The following is a 19,169-nucleotide window of genomic DNA, read 5'->3' as shown; positions in this document are numbered from 1 at the left end:
TATAAATTGTATTTTATAAATAATTAATAACTTGGGATTGATAAAGTTAATAAAAAATAATTCTTCAGAATTTAGAACAAGTTATTAATTATGATCATTAGATTAATAATTTAATTATAATAATTAAATTAATAAGTTTACTTTCTATTTTAATTATGATTATTACATTAAATAATTTAATTATAACTATTAAATTAATTTTATTAAATGATTCATTTATTGATTATTACTTCTATTAGATTAGAAATTAGATTATATAGAACTTATCTAGGGTTTGTCCTATTTTTCACTCTTTTTTCGCAGTTGTCGTTAGTCTCTTTTCTTCATCTTTGTGATCAACGACGACAGCATCCTTGGTGTTGATCGTCAGCTGTTGATATTCATTGTTTTTCCTTTGCTTTATTACAATGTATCTTTGTCTTTTTCTTTTTTTATTTTTAATAATTCTACGTTTATGGCACGTATTCTTATGCTTTTATGGTACGTCTTCTTCTGCCTTTATAGCACGTTTTTCTTTGTCTTTATGGGATGTTTTTTGTCGTTTGGTCATTGTTTTCGTTTATCATTTTTTCAATGTTAGATTTAATATCATCACGACTGATCAAGATGACGCTTATTTGTTATCACGTTAATATTCTCTACTTTGGACACTCTGATTGGATTTGGATATGCGATTTGCATTCGTGGATAGTATTTTCACGGCGCTCGATTCTGATTTGTTATTTGTCAGTGGTCTTTCAATAACTTTATCCTCTTTTGTGGTTTGTTTTTCAATGCGATCAAATTTGTTCGTATCTATCTTTCGTTCGAGTTTATTTGGTTAAGTTGTTTGATCGTGATGCCAAAGGAAAGGACTAGCAGACATAGCGGTTGTCGTGGCTGGCGCTGGTGACGGTGGTCAATGAGGGTTGGATTAGGTTATAGTGTTTTGGGTAAACCACATCTTTAGTACCTAAAATGTTACTTTTATTTTGTTTTGGTACTCGAACTTTATTTTTTTCAAAATCATACCTAACATTTAATTTAGGTTTTAATTTGATATCATATCGTTAAAAAAATTAACAGAATTGCTGACGATATATCTTTTTTTTCAATGGCGACATGACATTATCTCATGGTGACACGTCAAAATCAACGTTAAGTTTTTAATGGTAAGGTATTAAAATGAAACTTAAATTAAACGTTAGGTATTGTTTAAAAAAAACATATTCGGGTATTAGAACAAAACAAAAGTAATAGTTTAGGTACTAAACATGTAGCTTACCCTAATTTTATTGAGAGTTAGTGTAAATGGGTTGTGGGCCGGTTTAGTTTGTTGGACCATGGGATAGTTGGGCTGATTTTATTGGTAGTGTAATTGGATTTTGTTGGGCCAACGAGTGTAATGGATAATGGGTCTGAATGTAATTGGATTTTAGGCCTTTATGGCCATTCAATTAACTAATAAATTTAAAAGCTCCAATTGAATGAAATTGGATTTTAGGCCTTTATGGCCTTTGACGGTCTAATTGCATCTTAAGTCATTAGTAATTTTGAAATTATTATAATTAAGCTTATATTTCTCTAAAAAAATTGGTATAATTGTTTTTCGAGCATTGTTAGATTTAAAATTAATAGAATTAAGCCTTAATTCCAAATATATCTGATTTAATACATTTCAAGATGTTTGAATTTTAAAATTAATGAAATTAAACCTTTAATCTCTTAATTTTTATAGTTTTTAATTATGTTTTAAGATCTTATTTCTTTTGAAATTAAAAAGCTTACCTCCTATAATTCAATCCGCCTCGGTAGATATTTTTTATCTTCCATATATCCAAGAAGCAGCAGCGTCAGAATCAAAACAAATTGGCAACTACAAGCTAATTTGTACATCAACAAACGGATAACATAAAGAAGGTGGTATCTTCCAATCCCTAAGAGCTGTATTTATGGATTAGTTTGTCGTATTATTGTGAGGATAACATGGAAGGAAGTTTCAATGCAATTTCTAGGGTGTTATACTCAGGAAGATTCTCTGTAATTTCCCCCAATGTGTTCTCATTCTCATCTTTCCGTAATGATTGTACATATTTGTTTTCATTTTACTACTTGTATTCGGCAATGCAATCTTCATTGCTAGTGGAATTCACCTTTTAATATGATAATCTAGTACGTGCGAAAAATAATTTTAATTAAAACAAATTGTTACTATCGGTAGACCCCAGTTCTGTGATTCTCGGTATAAATAAATATACTACTAGTGTGAATTTTCAAGGACGCGAATATAAGATCCACACAGATAGTGCATCGTAAATAACAACGGGTCGACCATCAACTACTCTTATGAATACACCTATATAGCATTATTAACGACCACGTGTCGATCACCAACCGAAGCGTGATTATCTTTTGGAATCCAGATAAAGCGAGTCCCAACCGTGACACTGGGCTACTCCTAGATAAACAAGGGTCAATACTCATTCGCTTAGTTTGGAGCTCATCATTTCTCGTGGTAGTTAGAGGAGCATGCAATGCAATGCATAGTCTTCGTCTACTCACTCCTCAAAGTATAAAGATACGCACTTGCTTATGGTTTTGAAGCTTGGAATCTCAGCTGCAACCACACCCACAGGCAGCTACTGTCTTTAAAGCTTTTCTTAGCAAAGGTAATATAATATGTATAATGTTTTCACGTCATGCAGCTCTATATATGCATACCTTGTTTTTGGCTCATTGCTCATCTTTAGCCATGAATGCCTAGGATGACCCTTGAACCGACTGTCTCTCTCTCTCTCTCTCTGTAATGTTTCAGGTGTTTGTGTAAACATGGTGCCCAAACTTGTTCAAGTGACTTTGTGCTTGTGGGTCTTTACAACCTTATTTCTTCCCTCTCCCTCTGCTGGCCTATCCTGAGTTACTTTAAAGAAGCAAAGATTGGATCTTAATGGTATTAAGACTGCACGAATTGTAAGGGCATGCTTCGTAACTTTAGAAGTTCAGACGGAGAGGTAATACCTCTAAAAAACTACATGGATGCCCCATATTATGGAGTAATAGGCATTGGCTCACATCCACAAAACTTCACCGTCATATTTGACACTGGCAGTTCCAATCTCTGGGTTCCTTCTTCCAAGTGCTACTTCTCTGTAAGTTTCTTCTCAGTTGTACAACTGTTGTTGCCACGCTATGGTAGCATTACTAATCTTACCTTTTATTTATGTCTACTTGAAGATTGCTTACTATTTCCACTAGAAATATAAGTCTAGCCGATCCAGTACATACACCAAGATTGGTAATTTTGTTTGTTTCATCTCAATCATGCGTTCAAGATGCTTCTTGCTGGAACTTACAAATAAATTATGTGATTCAGGAAAACCATGTGAAATAAATTATGGATCTGGATCAATATCTGGTTTCTTCAGTCAAGAAAATGTTGAAGTTGGGGGTCTTGTTGTTAAGGATCAAGTGGGTTTTATCTTCTTTTGAGTTCCTTTCGTTGAAAAATTAGCTCTTTCAATTTCAATTTGTTTACAAAATTTCTTTTCTTTCAATCTTGAGGTTTTCATTGAGGCTACCCGATAAGGAAGTTTCCCTACTATTGTGTTGGCAAAGTTCGATGGAATCCTTGGGCTTGGATTCCAGGAGATTTCAGTGGGGAATGCTACTCCTGTGTGGTATGCTAGTGTTGTTTTTGTGAACTAATTCAACTACACACTTTCTTTAATTTCATTGTGATTTTTCTTCCATTATTGTTGAGAGATACACTAAGTAAAGCATGACAAGAGTACATACAGGTACAACATGTTGAACCAAGGTGCTGTCAGAGACGACATGTTTTCATTCTGGCTTAACAGGGATCCATCGACCACATAAAGAGGTGAAATTGTTTTTGGTGGTGTTGACCCTATGCACTATAAGGGCAAGCATACTTATGTTCCTATTACTCAAAAAGGCTATTGGCAGTTGAGTGGAGAGTCACTAATGGCTAAACATACCTTAAAACAGTTTATTATCCTGCCATTGCCAAACTTGTGGATTTCTTTATTGCAAGAGTAGTATTCTTTTTGTTTGTGGAAGGGAACTTATTCCTCAATGTCTCCAAATTGTTTTTCAGTTTGGCATGGGGGACTTTCTTATTGGGAACCATTCCACAGGCGTTTGTTTGGGAAGCTGTGCTGCTATTGTGGATTCTGGAACATCCTTACTTGCTGGCCCCACAGTAAGACCTCTTTATATATATGTATACTCGGTGTTTTGAGTTTAATGTTCAATGAATAACATGTGGTGAGTTCAGGCAGTTGTCACTGAAATCAATCACGCTATTGGAGCAGAAGGAGTGGTCAGTGCTGAGTGTAAAGAAGTTGTTTCTCAATATGGGGATCTGATATGCCTCTCATTATTGAGGTGAATGTTGAAATTACCACAATAGAGTAAGAACTTTGATGTTTGCGCGCCTTAAAGGCATTACAACATTAACATGTACTAAGAGAGTTTTCTTCAAAATACCAGTTTTCTACATGGTATCGGATAAGACTTTCGATCCATAAATTTATCTCGATGAATCTATCTTTCCCGTTAAAATTTTTTCTGACCAAGATCTCTCCCAAAAATACCATCGTCGATACCTCATCTATACCTTTCACCCGTCACAAGCTCAAGAGAGACATTAGCTAACTTTTGAACATGTTGACTTACATGGATGTTTGAATAGGAAATAAGGGTCGGGTTTCATCTCAATTGATTCTTTTATGTCGGAATGTGTTCCATGTTCATCAAACCAATTGTTGATAGGAATAAATTTGACATTGTCTATCGTTGGCGGTTCATCCCTTCTAGTTTTGGCCAAGAGTCGTAACTAGTAGAATATTGACCATTGATCGATGATTCTCTATAAGAGAATGAGCAAAAGAGTAGCGTCGTGAAGGAGAAGATGAATGATGTTAATGAGAACTTATAGAGTAGATCCTTTTTTAGACTTTCCTAGGGTATTATAAATACCTGTATTGTAGAGTGACTAGTGTCAGGCTTAGGGACATCATGCATGTTAATATGCTTATATATTATGTAGATATATTGCCAACTCTCAGATTTGACTTTATCAAAAGCCATGTCAAAAATTGAAGAGTGTGGACTCTGGAGAACGATCCCAACATAGGATGATTTCGGATATGGTGAGATGTCCTCGGAGGACTTCTAGAGGTTCTGGTCAGATAGTGTAGTCCTCCAACAATCTTTATTAACGAAGATTCGGTAACTTCTAGAGGGTCTTTTCTTAAGATGTAACAAAGATTATCCTTTATTAGGTGAATGAGTGGAAAATTGAAGAACTGAACTGAAATTGGAATCTACAAAAGGGGAGAATGTATATGAAGAAAAATGCATTAATGTGATTAATAGTACAGAGGATGAATGATTGGTGGTATTACTGTCATATGTGGGGAGAGTACAATTAATATTGTCCGTACTCTTTTTGCAAATTGCAAACTTTTATTAGCCATGTAGCCTATGAGAAAGCAATAAATGAGTGTCCCCTCCCCTCTCACCTCCCGTCCTTGTACATCTAAATTGTGGTCTGCATTGAACCCACAGCTTTCTTTTGCTTTCAAGATTGTCACGCTCGGTGTGAAGCGGGCGGGTTTGGTATTTCGGTGTGAAGGCGGGCGGGTTTGGTATTTCGGGGTAAATTGAGGTCCTAATGATGGATATTTATCTAAAATTTGATCAATTTTGATTTTATTTAATTTTATAAGAAATTTAAAAAAAAAATTTAGATTTTTTAAAAGATAAAGATCAAATTATATATTAAAAAATATCTAACTCGACCTAAAATAATAATATAATTAACTTCTATATATTTTAAGATAATTATTATAATATTTTTTTATTTATATTTGTTCAATTAGATTCATATTTTATCTAATAAATTGAAAAAAAATATTCAACTGTATTGGGTCAAATTAGGTACAATTACGAGTTTTTATCTTAAAAGTTAGGTTGAATAAAACTTTCATAAATTTAAATCGAATCAAATGATGAAAAGAAAAATGTTATATTCAAATTGAATTTGGATGGAAAAAATCTTAACCCGACCTATTATAATCCCTAATTATCCCTTCACGTAGGTTTGGTATTTCCGGGGTAAAGTGTTGTCGTCGTTTGGGCGAAACCTTTGTTAGGTTTTGTTGACCATCCTTATAATCCTAGGTCGTTATAGATAGTATATATTTAGAATGACAATGAATAATAAGTAAATGAGTGAGCTTAGGTGATGTTTTCATCATACATCCCTTTATGGTGAATGAGTCTGCTGTACGACATCTACAAATACCAAACAAGTATCGAAATATTTCCTGATACAACTAAATATTATCTAAAATTTTAAGTTGGTTCCAATTTAATATTTCACGACAAGTATCAAAACATTTTAGATAATAAATTGAAAATGTTACAAAATATATAATACTTTAGGTTGAGTATATTTCACAACAAGTATCGAAATTTTTGTTATGTGTGCAATACTTACCAAGCAAATCTAAAATGTAATAAATATTGATAACATTTTAAGTTGGATTGGTAAGTATCGAAACTTATTTTTTGAGTTTTAATACTTATCATTTTCAACCTAAAATGTTACCAATATATATATATATATATATATATAATATTTTAGGTTTGCTTGGTGTGTATCGGAATTCAGAGTCTAAGTTTCTATACTTGTCGTTAAACATTCAACCTAAGAAGATCAAAAACTCATGTAAGAATATAGGTTGAAATCTAAAATGTTACCAATACCAACCTAAAATATTATATGTTAGGTAGCTGTCGGAATCGTCTTTCAGTTGGGCCCGGAATTGGGCTTTGACTAGAATGAATTGGGTTAGAGTCGCCACCAACCATTTTAAAATGAATTTAGGTGAGTCGGACACCATCTTACATGATCTGCGTTGTACCAGAAACGTGTGGGGTTCCGGAGTCGGTTATGGTCAAGGAAAGATTAGCACCCTTGAACCGCCCTTTTGGTACCAATTAATTTATCGGTTGTCTTTAATTGCGAAAATTGAAATTTAAAAATCCGATTCAAATTATTTACCTTCGGTTGAAATTACTACCGAAGAAAAAATAAACAAAATGGTAAATGACAAAATAAAATATTGAATGCTAAAAAAAAAGAAAAAAAATGAATAATAAATAATAATAATAAAATAATAAATACATAAAATAATAAATAATGTATTATCATTTCCTAATTCCTATTTATTATGACAAATGAATATGAGAAACACCAACATGTGAAATAAGCACAATAAATATAGAATTCATCCATTTCAAAACAGTCAGCGTTGGTATTTTATAAAGAAGAAAAAAAAAACAAAAATTCATCCATTGCATATCATGGGGTTATCCAGCTCATTGTTCAAAGGCATTTAATATCCATCTAGTTATAAAATTCTGCAAACAAACACGTTCCAAAACAACAAAAGCAATTAAAAAAAACCTTTCGAACTACAAATGGAAATTAAAGTTCTTGTATTCAGCTCAGCTACAAATCCTTAGCGCTTCTTCTTGCTTGCTTTTGCACCACTGGTGTAACACCGGACTTGGATTTAAATGTCTTGGGATCGTGTGAAGCAGCAACACACTGGGTGCTTTGTGTTTCATACTCTGGAATGTGGTCCCACGTTTTTCTCTATCCTTTCCTCTTGATGCTTGAGTCTATTTATAGTCTATTTATAGTTTAAAGAAACATATTTTTAGCTTAGATTTAGAGTCCTACTTAGACTCAAATGCTTCGGTTTTAGTGTTTCAATAGGACTCAAATACGTTGGTTTTAGTATTTCAATAGGACTCAAATACGTTGATTTATTTTTTGAATCTCACTAAATCAGGGTTGTTGAGTGTGGGGCCTGCAAAAATAAAAAAAATAAAAAAATAATAATAAATATAATATAATATAATTTTTTTGTAGACCCAGACAAAAACGGGTGTTTACAGTAACATTTCAAGTTTCAAACCGAATATGTTATATGTTTGGTAACATTTCAAGTTGCAACCTAAAATATTCTCAATATTAAGTTTGATCCAATTTAAAAACTAAGATAACATTTTAAGATTCAACCAGAAATTTCAACAAATTTAAGTTACATGAGTAACATTTTAGGTTGATAACAAAGAACTCCTCATTACTAACCAAAAATGTTAAATAAATTACAAATTTGATTATATTTTTTACTGTATCAACTTGAAAAGTTATTATACTAGACCAACCGAAAATATTACTTCAATTAATCACTTATTAAAAATAAATGTAATTTATAACAAGTTCTTGCCTTCTAAAATATTAGGTCATTCGGGTTCATAATCACTTATTACTTCAATTATTTACATTTTTTTTTGAAGTTTTTAAATGTAGATTTTTAAACATAAATTCATTAAGCGATTGAAGATAAGACACATAAAGTATTGTTGTTGTCTATCCTAACTTGTGTAAACATTTCATGTTGACAACTTGTTCATTTTATCTATTCATCGTTAAAAAGTAATAGAATTATTGATATAATATTTTAAAATAAAATTAATGATAACATGATATTATCTTATAATAATACTCTAACATCATTATTAATTTTTAATTATAAATAATTAAAATAAAATTAAAATGTAATATTAAATATAATTTTTATTAAAAAATCACTATATTGCGTTGTGTCCCGTGAATCATATACATGATGAATAATAGTATAAAACGTGCGGTGATAGATGAGGAATGAGAGGAGGGGCCAGCAATTATTCTTATTCCTGTCCTCCTAATTCGATTAAAACCAAAATTGAATCGAATTTTGAGTGAAGTGGATAGGACCGATTTCTTCAATTAAATCAAGAGCATGTTGGCACTTACGTATGACGTGTCGAGCTTCTATTAGTCTGGACTTGATCTTGCACTGCTGTTATCGTCATCCACATTTTGGATATTGTATCGGAGGGAACACGTGGCAATGCAGAAGCCACAGCTTTATGAAATCAGCACCAACCAAGCATTGGTTCTCAATTCTCAAAGAGTGGGGACACACAAATCTCGGCCCACTCACCATTTCATTGACCGCTGGCTGTGATGTGCTGGCCTATGTCTCCTAAATGTTTCCTCTCAGATTTAATCATCGTCTTCAATTTACTTATTCGTCCCTCACACATCATTATTATTACAACTATACCATTAAGATATAATTCTGGTCATCAAACCGACCAAATATCCATTAACCAAATTAATCGAACCATTAATCTAATTGAATAAAATTTGGTTAATTTGTCAGTGGCCGAATTAATTGAAACTTTTTATAATTTTTTTAAATTAATCTAATTTGAGTTTAATAGAGATTTTTTTATTTTAATTAAAAATTAATTTGATCTTGACAATTTAAGAGTCTAATATGATTAAAACATATTTTAATATTAATTCTTAATGAGTTTGAGCTTAGAAATATGTATTTAATATATATTATATATTTAATATTTTCAGTTATTCGATTAATTAATCGATTTCGAACATAATTAACTATTAATTTAATATTAAAAAATTAACCGTATTTCGATCGAACTAATTCGATTCAGTCCATTAATCTAGTTAATTTCGAGAAGTGAGCACCCTTTGTTATAGGATATATAACTTTTTTTATAATCATTGGTATCTGATTTATCAATTGACTAATGCAGATCGAGTACTATAGAGACGAGAACGACCCTTCCAACCCAGTTTACTTCATTTATAAACACCATAATTCAAATTTCTAATCTTAGACCTAATGATGCATCTCACTATATCAACTTATCGTTAATTATAGTCTATATAACTAAGTCTACTTGTAAACTTTTAAAAAAATAAAAACTCTTCAGGCAAAACAAATTATAGCATACTAGTTTATTTTTTCAAATTATCCGCTCTAACCTCTTAAACTTATATATTTTTTAATTTGATTGATTACAAAATAATATTTATTTATAAATTTTTTTTAATAATCGATAATATACTCACATGATAAATACAACTGCTACAATGTCATAGTATTTTCTGACCAGAAAAGATCAACAGTTAAATTGAAAATGATAATATTTTAAGTTTAAACTATTTTAAATTAACCTTAAATTAGAATTTCATAAAATTACCCAACCAAATGAGCTCACAAATTCCTTATGTCATAGCTTTGTATTCGACTTGTACAATTGAACAAGCAGCTACAATGTCACCTTTATGTCATCAACGTAAATAATAAGAAGACTAATTTTACAACTATGCAACCAATTATTATTACATTATTTAGAAGATAACTTGAATAGATAAAATACTTTACATCCCCATGATGTTCAAGCTTACACAGATATAAATTAGATATTTTGAACCAAAAAGATACAACCAATCAGATAGCCAAGGAAAAGTACTTTCTGTAGTAAAGCAGTGCTGGGGTAGAATGGTACATACCCAAAACTTAGTCACAGCTCAGCGGATAAGATCACAAGTAGCAAAGCAAAACGATTCAAAATCAACATCAAAGGAACCAATAAGATGAATCGAACAATTATTACAGAAAAAGAAGTTAATTGAACAAGAATCTCTATAAGAACTAAGATGTACCGATTCTTATATTAGAAGCAGATCCATTTCTTCTCTGAGCAGCTCGCCTATGGCCACTCCTTTGAACGGAAACAGCAGGCTGTCAGCTGCCATGGAGAGGACAGGCCAGTGGTACAAATACTTAACTCGACCAATTGTTTTGTGCATGAATTGTATTATCCTAGTCTGATTCTTGACTAAACACGTAATTATTTATGGCTAATTTCAGGGTTTTCTCCCAAGAGATCCCCACTGATGTTATAGTTGAAGTTGGTGAAGCCAATTTCAATCTTCACAAGGTGTGAAATTAGTTTTTCAGAACTAGTGTGCCTTTGTGTATGATGTTTTTATTGTTTAGTGTTGAATTGAGGATGTTTTGAATTGTGTAGTTCATGCTGGTGGCGAAGAGCAATTACATAAGGAAACTGATAATGGAAACAGAAGAAGCAGATTTGACGAGAATCAACCTGTCCGAAATCCCCGGAGGCCCTGAGATCTTCGAGAAAGCAGCAAAGTTCTGTTATGGCGTCAACTTCGAGATTACGGTCCATAACGTGGCGGCTCTCCGATGTGCCGCCGAGTATCTTCAAATGACTGATAAATACTGCGATAACAACTTAGCAGGGCGCACCGAAGATTTCCTCTCACAAGTTGCCCTCTCTAGCCTTTCTGGCGCCGTCGTCGTTCTCAAGTCATGCGAGGATCTGCTTCCCATGGCTGAGGAACTCAAAATTGTTCAAAGATGCGTTGATGTCGCCAGTGCTAGGGTCAGTATATTTTTATGCAAATCAGTTTGATCATGTTATTTATATATACCACCAAGAACACAGCTGGGTTTGGTAGGAAGCAAAATTAGAGAGTAAATACAATTGGTTGGAACATGAATGGTGTGTGCAGGCTTGTAGCGAGGCGAGCTTCCCTTGCCGTACGCCTCCAAACTGGTGGACGGAAGAGCTGTCGATCCTGGACGTTGAGTTCTTTGGCAGAATCATTTCCTCAATGAAACAAAAGGGTGCGAAGGCGCTAACCATAACCACCGCTCTCATAACTTACGCAGAGAGATGGCTCCGAGATCTAGTACGCAATCACTCGGGCAATGGCATCAAGTTCTCCGAGCCCATAGACTCCGATCTTCGGATCCAGCAGCGTGAGCTTTTGGAGTCCATAGTGGCACTGCTACCGGCAGAGAGAGCTGCTTTTCCGGTCCACTTCTTGTGTTGTCTTCTCCGCTCTGCAATTTTTCTGAAAACTTGCAGTGCTTGCAAGAACGAGCTGGAGAAACGGATTTCGCTCATATTGGAGCATGTCACGGTTGAAGATCTTTTGGTTTTTTCTTTCACATATGATGGTGAGAGGCTCTTCGAACTCGATAGCGTCCGGAGGATCATCTCCGGGTTTGTGGAGAAAGAGAAGAACATGGCTGTTTTCAACGGCGGTGATTTTAGGGATGTAAGTTCCTCAGCCATGCAGAGAGTTGCTAAGACTGTAGACGCATACCTTGCTGAGATAGCAACCGTGGTTGAACTCACCATCTCCAAGTTCAACGGTATTGCTAATCTCGTCCCAAAGGAGCTAGAAAGGTCGAGGATGATCTCTATCGGGCCATTGACATTTACCTCAAGGTTTGCTTAATACTAATTAAACTTAAGTGCTTTACCATTGTTGAGCATATGGATTAGTTAACAAATGAATTTATGCATGCAGTCTCATCCAAATCTAGATGAGATTGAAAGGGAGAAGGTATGCAGCTCCATGGACCCCTTGAAGCTGTCATACGAAGCTCGAGTGCATGCATCCCAAAACAAGCGGTTGCCCGTGCAGATTGTTTTGCACGCGTTGTACTATGATCAGCTGAAGCTAAGGAGTGGCGGACCGGATGACCGCACCGAGCCAGACGCCGTGACCACCAGGAATCAATTGAAGGCAGACGTATCGCTGGTAAAGGAGAACGAGGCTTTGCGAACGGAGCTTTTGAAGATGAAGATGTACATATCCGACATGCAGAAGAACAATCAAACTGGAACAAGTTCAAGGAGCAGTGGGACCAAAAGCCTACCTTTTTCTCCTCCATGTCCAAGACTCTGGGCAAGCTAAATCCCTTCCGACATGGCTCCAAGGACACTTCTCATATCGATGATAACATTGGAGTGGATGTTACCAAGCCCAGGAGGAGAAGGTTTTCAATATCTTGATTAATTTATTAGTTACCGCCGCGTTTGTTTGTGATGGTTGATGTTGTATGTTTTGTTTGATTTCTATATTTTTGTGATAAGCGATCTGAATTTGTTATAAATTATATAAGCTGCTGAATTTGTCAAACGAATAGTGGGCAGAACCAAGGGAAAGTTTTTATTTGTTTCTTTTTAATTTCATCCATCCATCAGCTTCATAACCTTCCTTCAAAATTCAAAATTTTTATGCACTGTTGCTGGTACTCCTCAAGAGTATATTTAGACGGGCTACTTTTGAATTTCGCCTTAAACATTTAGTTGCTTTATTATTTTATTTGGTCCTTATATCTAATCTTAGATATGTAATTGGCACATGAATTTAAAAATAATTCCATTTATTAACTCAAAATTTTGTTGATATGTTATATCTAGTTACTTATTGGATATCATGTGTCTTAAAAAATGAATCCTTGAATTTGTACGAAGGTATTCATTATAGAGCGAAGGCCTCTTCGCGCAAAGTTCTTGATGTTTTATAAGTAGGTATTGTTATAGGACGAAGGTTTTTTCAAGCATAGTTCTCGATGCTTTATATGCTAAGGTATTTGGTATGTGGAGAAGGCTTCTTCGTGCAAAGTTCTCGATGTTTTATGTAGAGGTATTTTTATATGGTGAAGGCTTCTTCACGCAAATTTATTGATTATGTAGAGGTATTCGTTACAAAGCGAAGGTTTCTTCGCACAAAGTTTTTGATGCTTTAAGTGGATGTATTAATCAGGAGCGTTAAAAGGGGAGGCAGAACCTTTTCTACGCCATTTTCTTCGTGCTATATGTACCGTCTCACAAGGAGGGTTCAATTGTCATAGTAATATCTCAACGTTGTGGAGGGGTAGTGGAGGCATCTCATCTCTTTTAGACAGTTGCAAGAGATAGGGCAAAGGCAGCTCTAAGCCCTCGGCCAGGGAGAAGACATCTCATCACTCTCAAAGAGATCCGGTTGTCGACTAAATGCATCTTTTCCATTCTGACAACAAGGTCAACTCTCCTCTTACCATGGCAAAGGCATCTCTACTCTGTGGCGGAGGTATCTCAACACTCTTTAGAAGCAACTTCGAGATGTATCACCAAGAGTGAGAGGCCATCCCTACACCAGTCGGGCTTATAGAGACACCTCAACAGTTCCGAGGTGGGGGAATCTCGACAATCTGTTAGAGTGGAGGCTCTCGACCCTTTCAGTCAGCTTTTAAGACGTATTATGTAGCGTGAGGCATCTCGGCACAGAGAGTCATTGGTCGTTGACGATTTACCCCTTCTGGTTTGAAGAAAGAACTGTGGTCGGTGAGAAAATGATCATTGGGCGGTGTTCCTCTGTGATAGAGATGAAGGCATAATGGAGATATAGGGGATTCAAAAGAGAAGAATTGGAGAGGATGGAAAGAATGGCGTAGCATTTGGAGCTCAAGGAGACTTCTTGGGATGGGTTTGGGCTCGAGAGTAGGGTCCGGAGTCTAAGTTTCTATATGAAATGCTTATTGGTTGTTGGGGTTCTCAGTTTAGAAGTTGGCGAACACAATGTCGTCTTAGGTTGATAAGGTCTTGGACTTAATCCTGACAAACGAAAGACACTAGGATACCCAACTAATTCAATCTATTTTTAATGAGGAAGATGCACAATTTATAATTGATATTCGCCTTCTAGTTTCCCCAGGAGGATGTTCGAGGTGAAGGATTGAGTTTATACTCGGTTTGTTGTGGCTATAAATTGCTCATTAAAGAGAACTATTTGGAGGATCATGTAGACAATATTTTCCATTTTAACTGGAATGTTTCATGTCAATCGAAGGTGAAGATCCTTAGTTGAAAGTTTGCGAAAAACTTTGTTCCTACAATGCACATTCTCGTTATTAAATGAGTTGCCACTAATGCTAATTGTCCCCGATGTTGTTTTATACTGAAAGATACGATTCATTTTAGCAGAGGCTGCTTATTTGCAAAAACGATTTGGACCAAACTTGACATCAACATGAGGCAGATAACTTTATTTTTAAGGAATGGCTTCTTAGATTCTTTCAACCCCAAAATAGAGGTAGACAACATCTTACTGATATAACTATCTGGTATCTATGGTTTTCTAGAAACAATTTAATACACGAGCAACACAATCAAAGAGAAGAGTGTTATTACCTCCATCTGAAGCCGCCTTATGGAGATTAATTAAAAAAGTTTTAAAATCCATGGTGGGTAATTAACTCTAGTTATGTCATAATAATTAAATAATTTGACATAATCATCGTTTAAACAAATCTCGAGTTCGATGTTTTATATAGAAAACTCTCGTTCGAGACTCACCCGCCAAAGTTAACTGTGCGACACAGGTTTGATTCAAATTAATTAAGACAAAATTCTGAAAAAATTGAGACAGCAACCAAACAAAAAGCATCGCTTTCGGAAGAGAAAAAGAAAGAAATAACTTTTATTATTAGTATGTATTTATTTCATAAGGTTTGCATGTGAACCAAGCATAGGCAACTTTAGCTGGTCATATAAACGGAAATACAATGGGGGGAAAAGAGAGAAGGAATTTAGAAGCTAGCAATTCACCATATATAGCAAGTGCTAATGGCCATTACCCGTAGCAGATTGTGATAATTATTGGCTCAATCAGTTCACTTTCCTGCAATTAGTGCGAATTTGGCCGGCGGTTCCAGTCAATAGGCTCATGTTCCCCATTTTCACCATAGCATCAGCAAAGTCGGCTTTAAAAGTGATGGGATTGTTGCTGTATGTAGTGACCTGAGAGTCGGTGGAGCCGCCGTTGAAGAGCTGTTGGTCTGAATGGAGAAGGCCCTTGTTATCGACCAAGTTCTTGAAATAAGAATTGTCGAAAATGACTGCGCTGCCATCATCTAGCGGAGAGAGGTTGTCACCGCCTCCTGAGCTTGGACAGTCCGATTGAATGGATTTTGCAAACGTTGAATCTATGTTCGTCTCATTGTAAATCCGATTTCGAAACAGCAAACACCTGGCTTGGCCCGTGGTATGTGACCCTGATGGTTTTTAAAGTATTTAGGATGGCTTAATTCAGGGATTTAAATTGCGATTGATATCGTATATGTTTATCGCGACTGCAATTATAGAGGGTGTTATTGTGATCATTGCGGATATTACAATTATACAATAATGTTTCTAAACAACATCGCTATCGTTATATAAATATTGGTATTCCGATAACAAACCTCTATTTAAACCTCTTACTTAATTTGAGAACTGGACAAGAGGTTTTTACCTGAGAGAGCAACCATTTCTTTTGCATTGAAACCCTTTCTGGAGAAAAGGGATATAAGTTCATCGAGGTTCATTAGTGGGGAAGCAAGGTCCGTATTGGCACTGCTGAAACTTGCAGTGGTCGAGTCTCTTCTGCCTAATTGAACTGTCCAAGTTGGGCCCCCTAACTGGTGAAATAAATTAATTAGTGAGATAAAATATATAGACTAGTGGAGAAAAAATATTCCAGAAATTATATTCTTTTTTTAAGGTTTTATTATTTAAATATATCTTATTAAAAAATATTTATCAATACAACACCTATTTAAAATCATTCTTAATTTAGGATTCATTTCTACACATAAGGTTAATGTGTGTTCTATAAAAAGCGTCTTTATATGTGACATATGAGTCGACAAAAACGATTCCGGTAAAAAGTGTTTTTCTATCCACTCCATGAATTAGAATGCCTATTTATGTTAGTTTATAGCATAAATGGTTGTCTCTTGTTCCCATATGTAATAGGGTAAGGGGAGGTAAGAGTCTTATATATGTGACATATGAGTCGGCAAAAACGATTCCGGTAAAAAGTGTTTTTCTATCCACTCCATGAATTAGAATGCCTATTTATGTTAGTTTATAGCATAAATGGTTATCTCTTGTTCCCATATGTAATAGGGTAAGGGGGAGGTAAGATAGTAGGCTACCCCCAATACCATATTGAGAGCAACTTCCGTAGAAGACCTCTGAATTATGAAATGCCCTCCGTGGGACTCGATCCCATAACCTCAAGATTAAGAACCTTGTGCTCTACCAACTGAGCTGGATAGTCATCTCTTAGTTTATAGCATAAGTTGAGTATTATAATTTGTTTTTAATAATATGGGATTACAAGCTAAAGAGAATTCATCAATTCTCCTGTAATCTTTAATTTTTTTATTTTTACTTATCTATTAAAATAAAAATTATGTTTATATGAATTAAAATTAAATATTTTAATATTCTAAAATGTTAAAGTAAATAATCTTATAAATTATGAAATAAAATTTGTTAAAAAAATTTATAAAATCCGAATATTAGAAATTTAAAAAAAACGGTTATTGTATAAATTGATTTAAAAATTTTATTTTTCCTCATATAAATTTAAAATTTTAAAATTAGTCATTTATTTGTAATCAATTTAAACATTCTCATGAAAATATAATAAAATACATAATTATTTATCTGATTTCAATTTTAATTTAAATACTCTCATGAAAATATTTCTTAATAAAATTTAATCACGATTTAAAAATTTTAAGTATTTAAATATTTTAGCATATAAAAATATTGGATTTTTAATTAATATGAATCTAAATTATATTTTAATAGTGAATTTTAAGTTAATGAGATTTAATAGATACTAGATTAAGAAATAATTTCGATTTGATGATATATTGATAAATATTTTTTTAATGAGTTATATTTGAATAAAAATAATCGTTTTTGAACTTACTGCAGCGACAGAATACCGAGCAGAAACTGCCAGAATATCCGCACAAGAAACAACACCGGGGCAGGCAGTCTCCAGCTTAGCTTTAATACCATCGATCACTTCAAAGCCTCTTAGGGAATTTGCATTGGGGCCTGCGCTCTTCTCTCCAGTAAAACTTGAAGCGTCATCGTCGTCGAGTAGTATAGAAGCATCACAGCCCTGCTCCACGCTTACCCCAGTTCAGCATATAACTACTTATATAAGAATTATTTAATATTGATTCATAGTTTTTTTTTTGTTAGGTGTGATGAGTTTAAAAAATTTTAAATAAAAAATTATTTATTTGTAGATAAAGTCAATTCTTTAATATTTTGTCGTATTAAAATTTAAAAATACAATAACTATAAAATATTTATTTTATTCAAAAAGAAAAGATTAAATGAATTAAAATAATAAAATTAAGGGTAAAACAAATCAAAACAAGATTACACCCTATATTACACCACATTCATAATTTTAGATAACGACATTCTGTAATATTTTTAAATCAAACACCACAAATTTATATGGAAGTTTCAAATTACGCAGTGTAATATTGTTAATGCAAACCAAACGTGAAAATATGTTTTTGCATAAAAACAACAAATAAATATGAACATGCTTATAATGAATTGAAATGAAAGCGTGCATGAGATGTTGAGAGAGTAAAGGAGGGATAACATGCATTGACGAAACAATCATGGAAATGGAGACGCAGCAAAGAAGCTCCCATGCGAGATTCCTTGGCCACTGCTCCATACACTGCAGCACTGATAATGGAGAGAGCTTTTGGGCATGTTTTGGAATAATAATCAGCTGATGCACTGCACGGTCCACAAAAGATTAACATAAAAAAAACACACAAGTTCAAATAATAGGAGTGAAACTCCATCACAAATCTGAGTAATTGCAGAGCAGGATGTGTTTGGGATGGTACTATTTGATTTGCAAATTCAGCTGAATATATAGGGAAGCAGTTTGCTAGAATGTCAAATATGTTACCCTCCCGTCCCATTGTCAAAAAGTAGCAAATAATAGTAAACTAGGACAGTGGATCTCTCACCTCCTCAACTCATCAAAACATTTTGGAAAACTCTTACCTGCACTAATCTGTTTCAAGGACAGATGCAAAACTTCACGTGAATAAGGTAAATTTATAAAATTATAGTAGACGAAAACATATTTTCATTAGAAAATACAAAGTATATACTTAAATTATATGAGAATTTGAAATTTTGATAAGAGGTGATCACCCTATTAGTCCCCTAAATCCATCTCTGATTTCAGCTAACGTACATGTGTGTATAACTATACATATATATATATATATAACGTACAAATGTAGAACTCATCTGCTTGTCTATCATTTGATTCTTTGCTAAGAAAATGAAATTTCAATAAATTGTGTACTCTTGATCCACATGTGCGACAGATACAAAATAAAATACGTAGAAGCAATTAATTAATTAATCATGGTATTGGACAAAGTTTGACAATGTTGGGGGTGAACGCAGGTGTGAACAAGATGGTCATCAGGAATCTCTGAGTTAATAAGTCAACTATTGAGGCAGAAGCTTATGTTATAGTCAGTTGGATATATATTTAATATTTTTGAAAGAGGATTTGCGACTGCCCC

At 34.0% G+C, this 19,169-nt stretch overlaps 2 protein-coding genes and 1 pseudogene across 2 annotated transcripts; 2 read left to right on the top strand and 1 right to left on the bottom strand.

Annotated features, from left to right (window-relative positions):
* Positions 1 to 2,377: 2,377 nt before the first annotated feature.
* LOC120116190 lies at positions 2,378 to 4,390 on the top strand (annotated as a pseudogene).
* Positions 4,391 to 10,619: 6,229 nt separating this feature from the next.
* LOC120116232 (root phototropism protein 2-like) lies at positions 10,620 to 12,908 on the top strand. Its single transcript, XM_039136774.1, is given in 7 exon segments — positions 10,620 to 10,717; positions 10,815 to 10,884; positions 10,975 to 11,352; positions 11,483 to 12,152; positions 12,155 to 12,207; positions 12,290 to 12,629; positions 12,632 to 12,908. Coding segments are annotated over 7 exon segments (1,719 nt in total). The 5' UTR covers positions 10,620 to 10,655; the 3' UTR covers positions 12,778 to 12,908.
* Positions 12,909 to 15,244: 2,336 nt separating this feature from the next.
* LOC120116244 (cationic peroxidase 1-like) lies at positions 15,245 to 18,455 on the bottom strand. Its single transcript, XM_039136784.1, has 4 exons — positions 18,219 to 18,455; positions 17,516 to 17,713; positions 16,043 to 16,208; positions 15,245 to 15,803 (listed from the first exon to the last, which is right to left on the bottom strand). Exons 1-4 carry the CDS (start codon positions 18,423 to 18,425, stop codon positions 15,418 to 15,420), a joined length of 957 nt encoding a protein of 318 aa, XP_038992715.1. The 5' UTR covers positions 18,426 to 18,455; the 3' UTR covers positions 15,245 to 15,417.
* Positions 18,456 to 19,169: the final 714 nt, after the last annotated feature.

This window comes from Hibiscus syriacus, unplaced genomic scaffold, assembly GCF_006381635.1.
Source record: "Hibiscus syriacus cultivar Baekdansim isolate YM2019G1 unplaced genomic scaffold, ASM638163v2 tig00110287_pilon, whole genome shotgun sequence".
Taxonomy (NCBI): Eukaryota; Viridiplantae; Streptophyta; class Magnoliopsida; order Malvales; family Malvaceae; genus Hibiscus; species Hibiscus syriacus.
The sequence above is the reverse complement of the archived record's forward strand: the minus strand, read 5'-3'. Positions and strand labels throughout refer to the sequence as shown.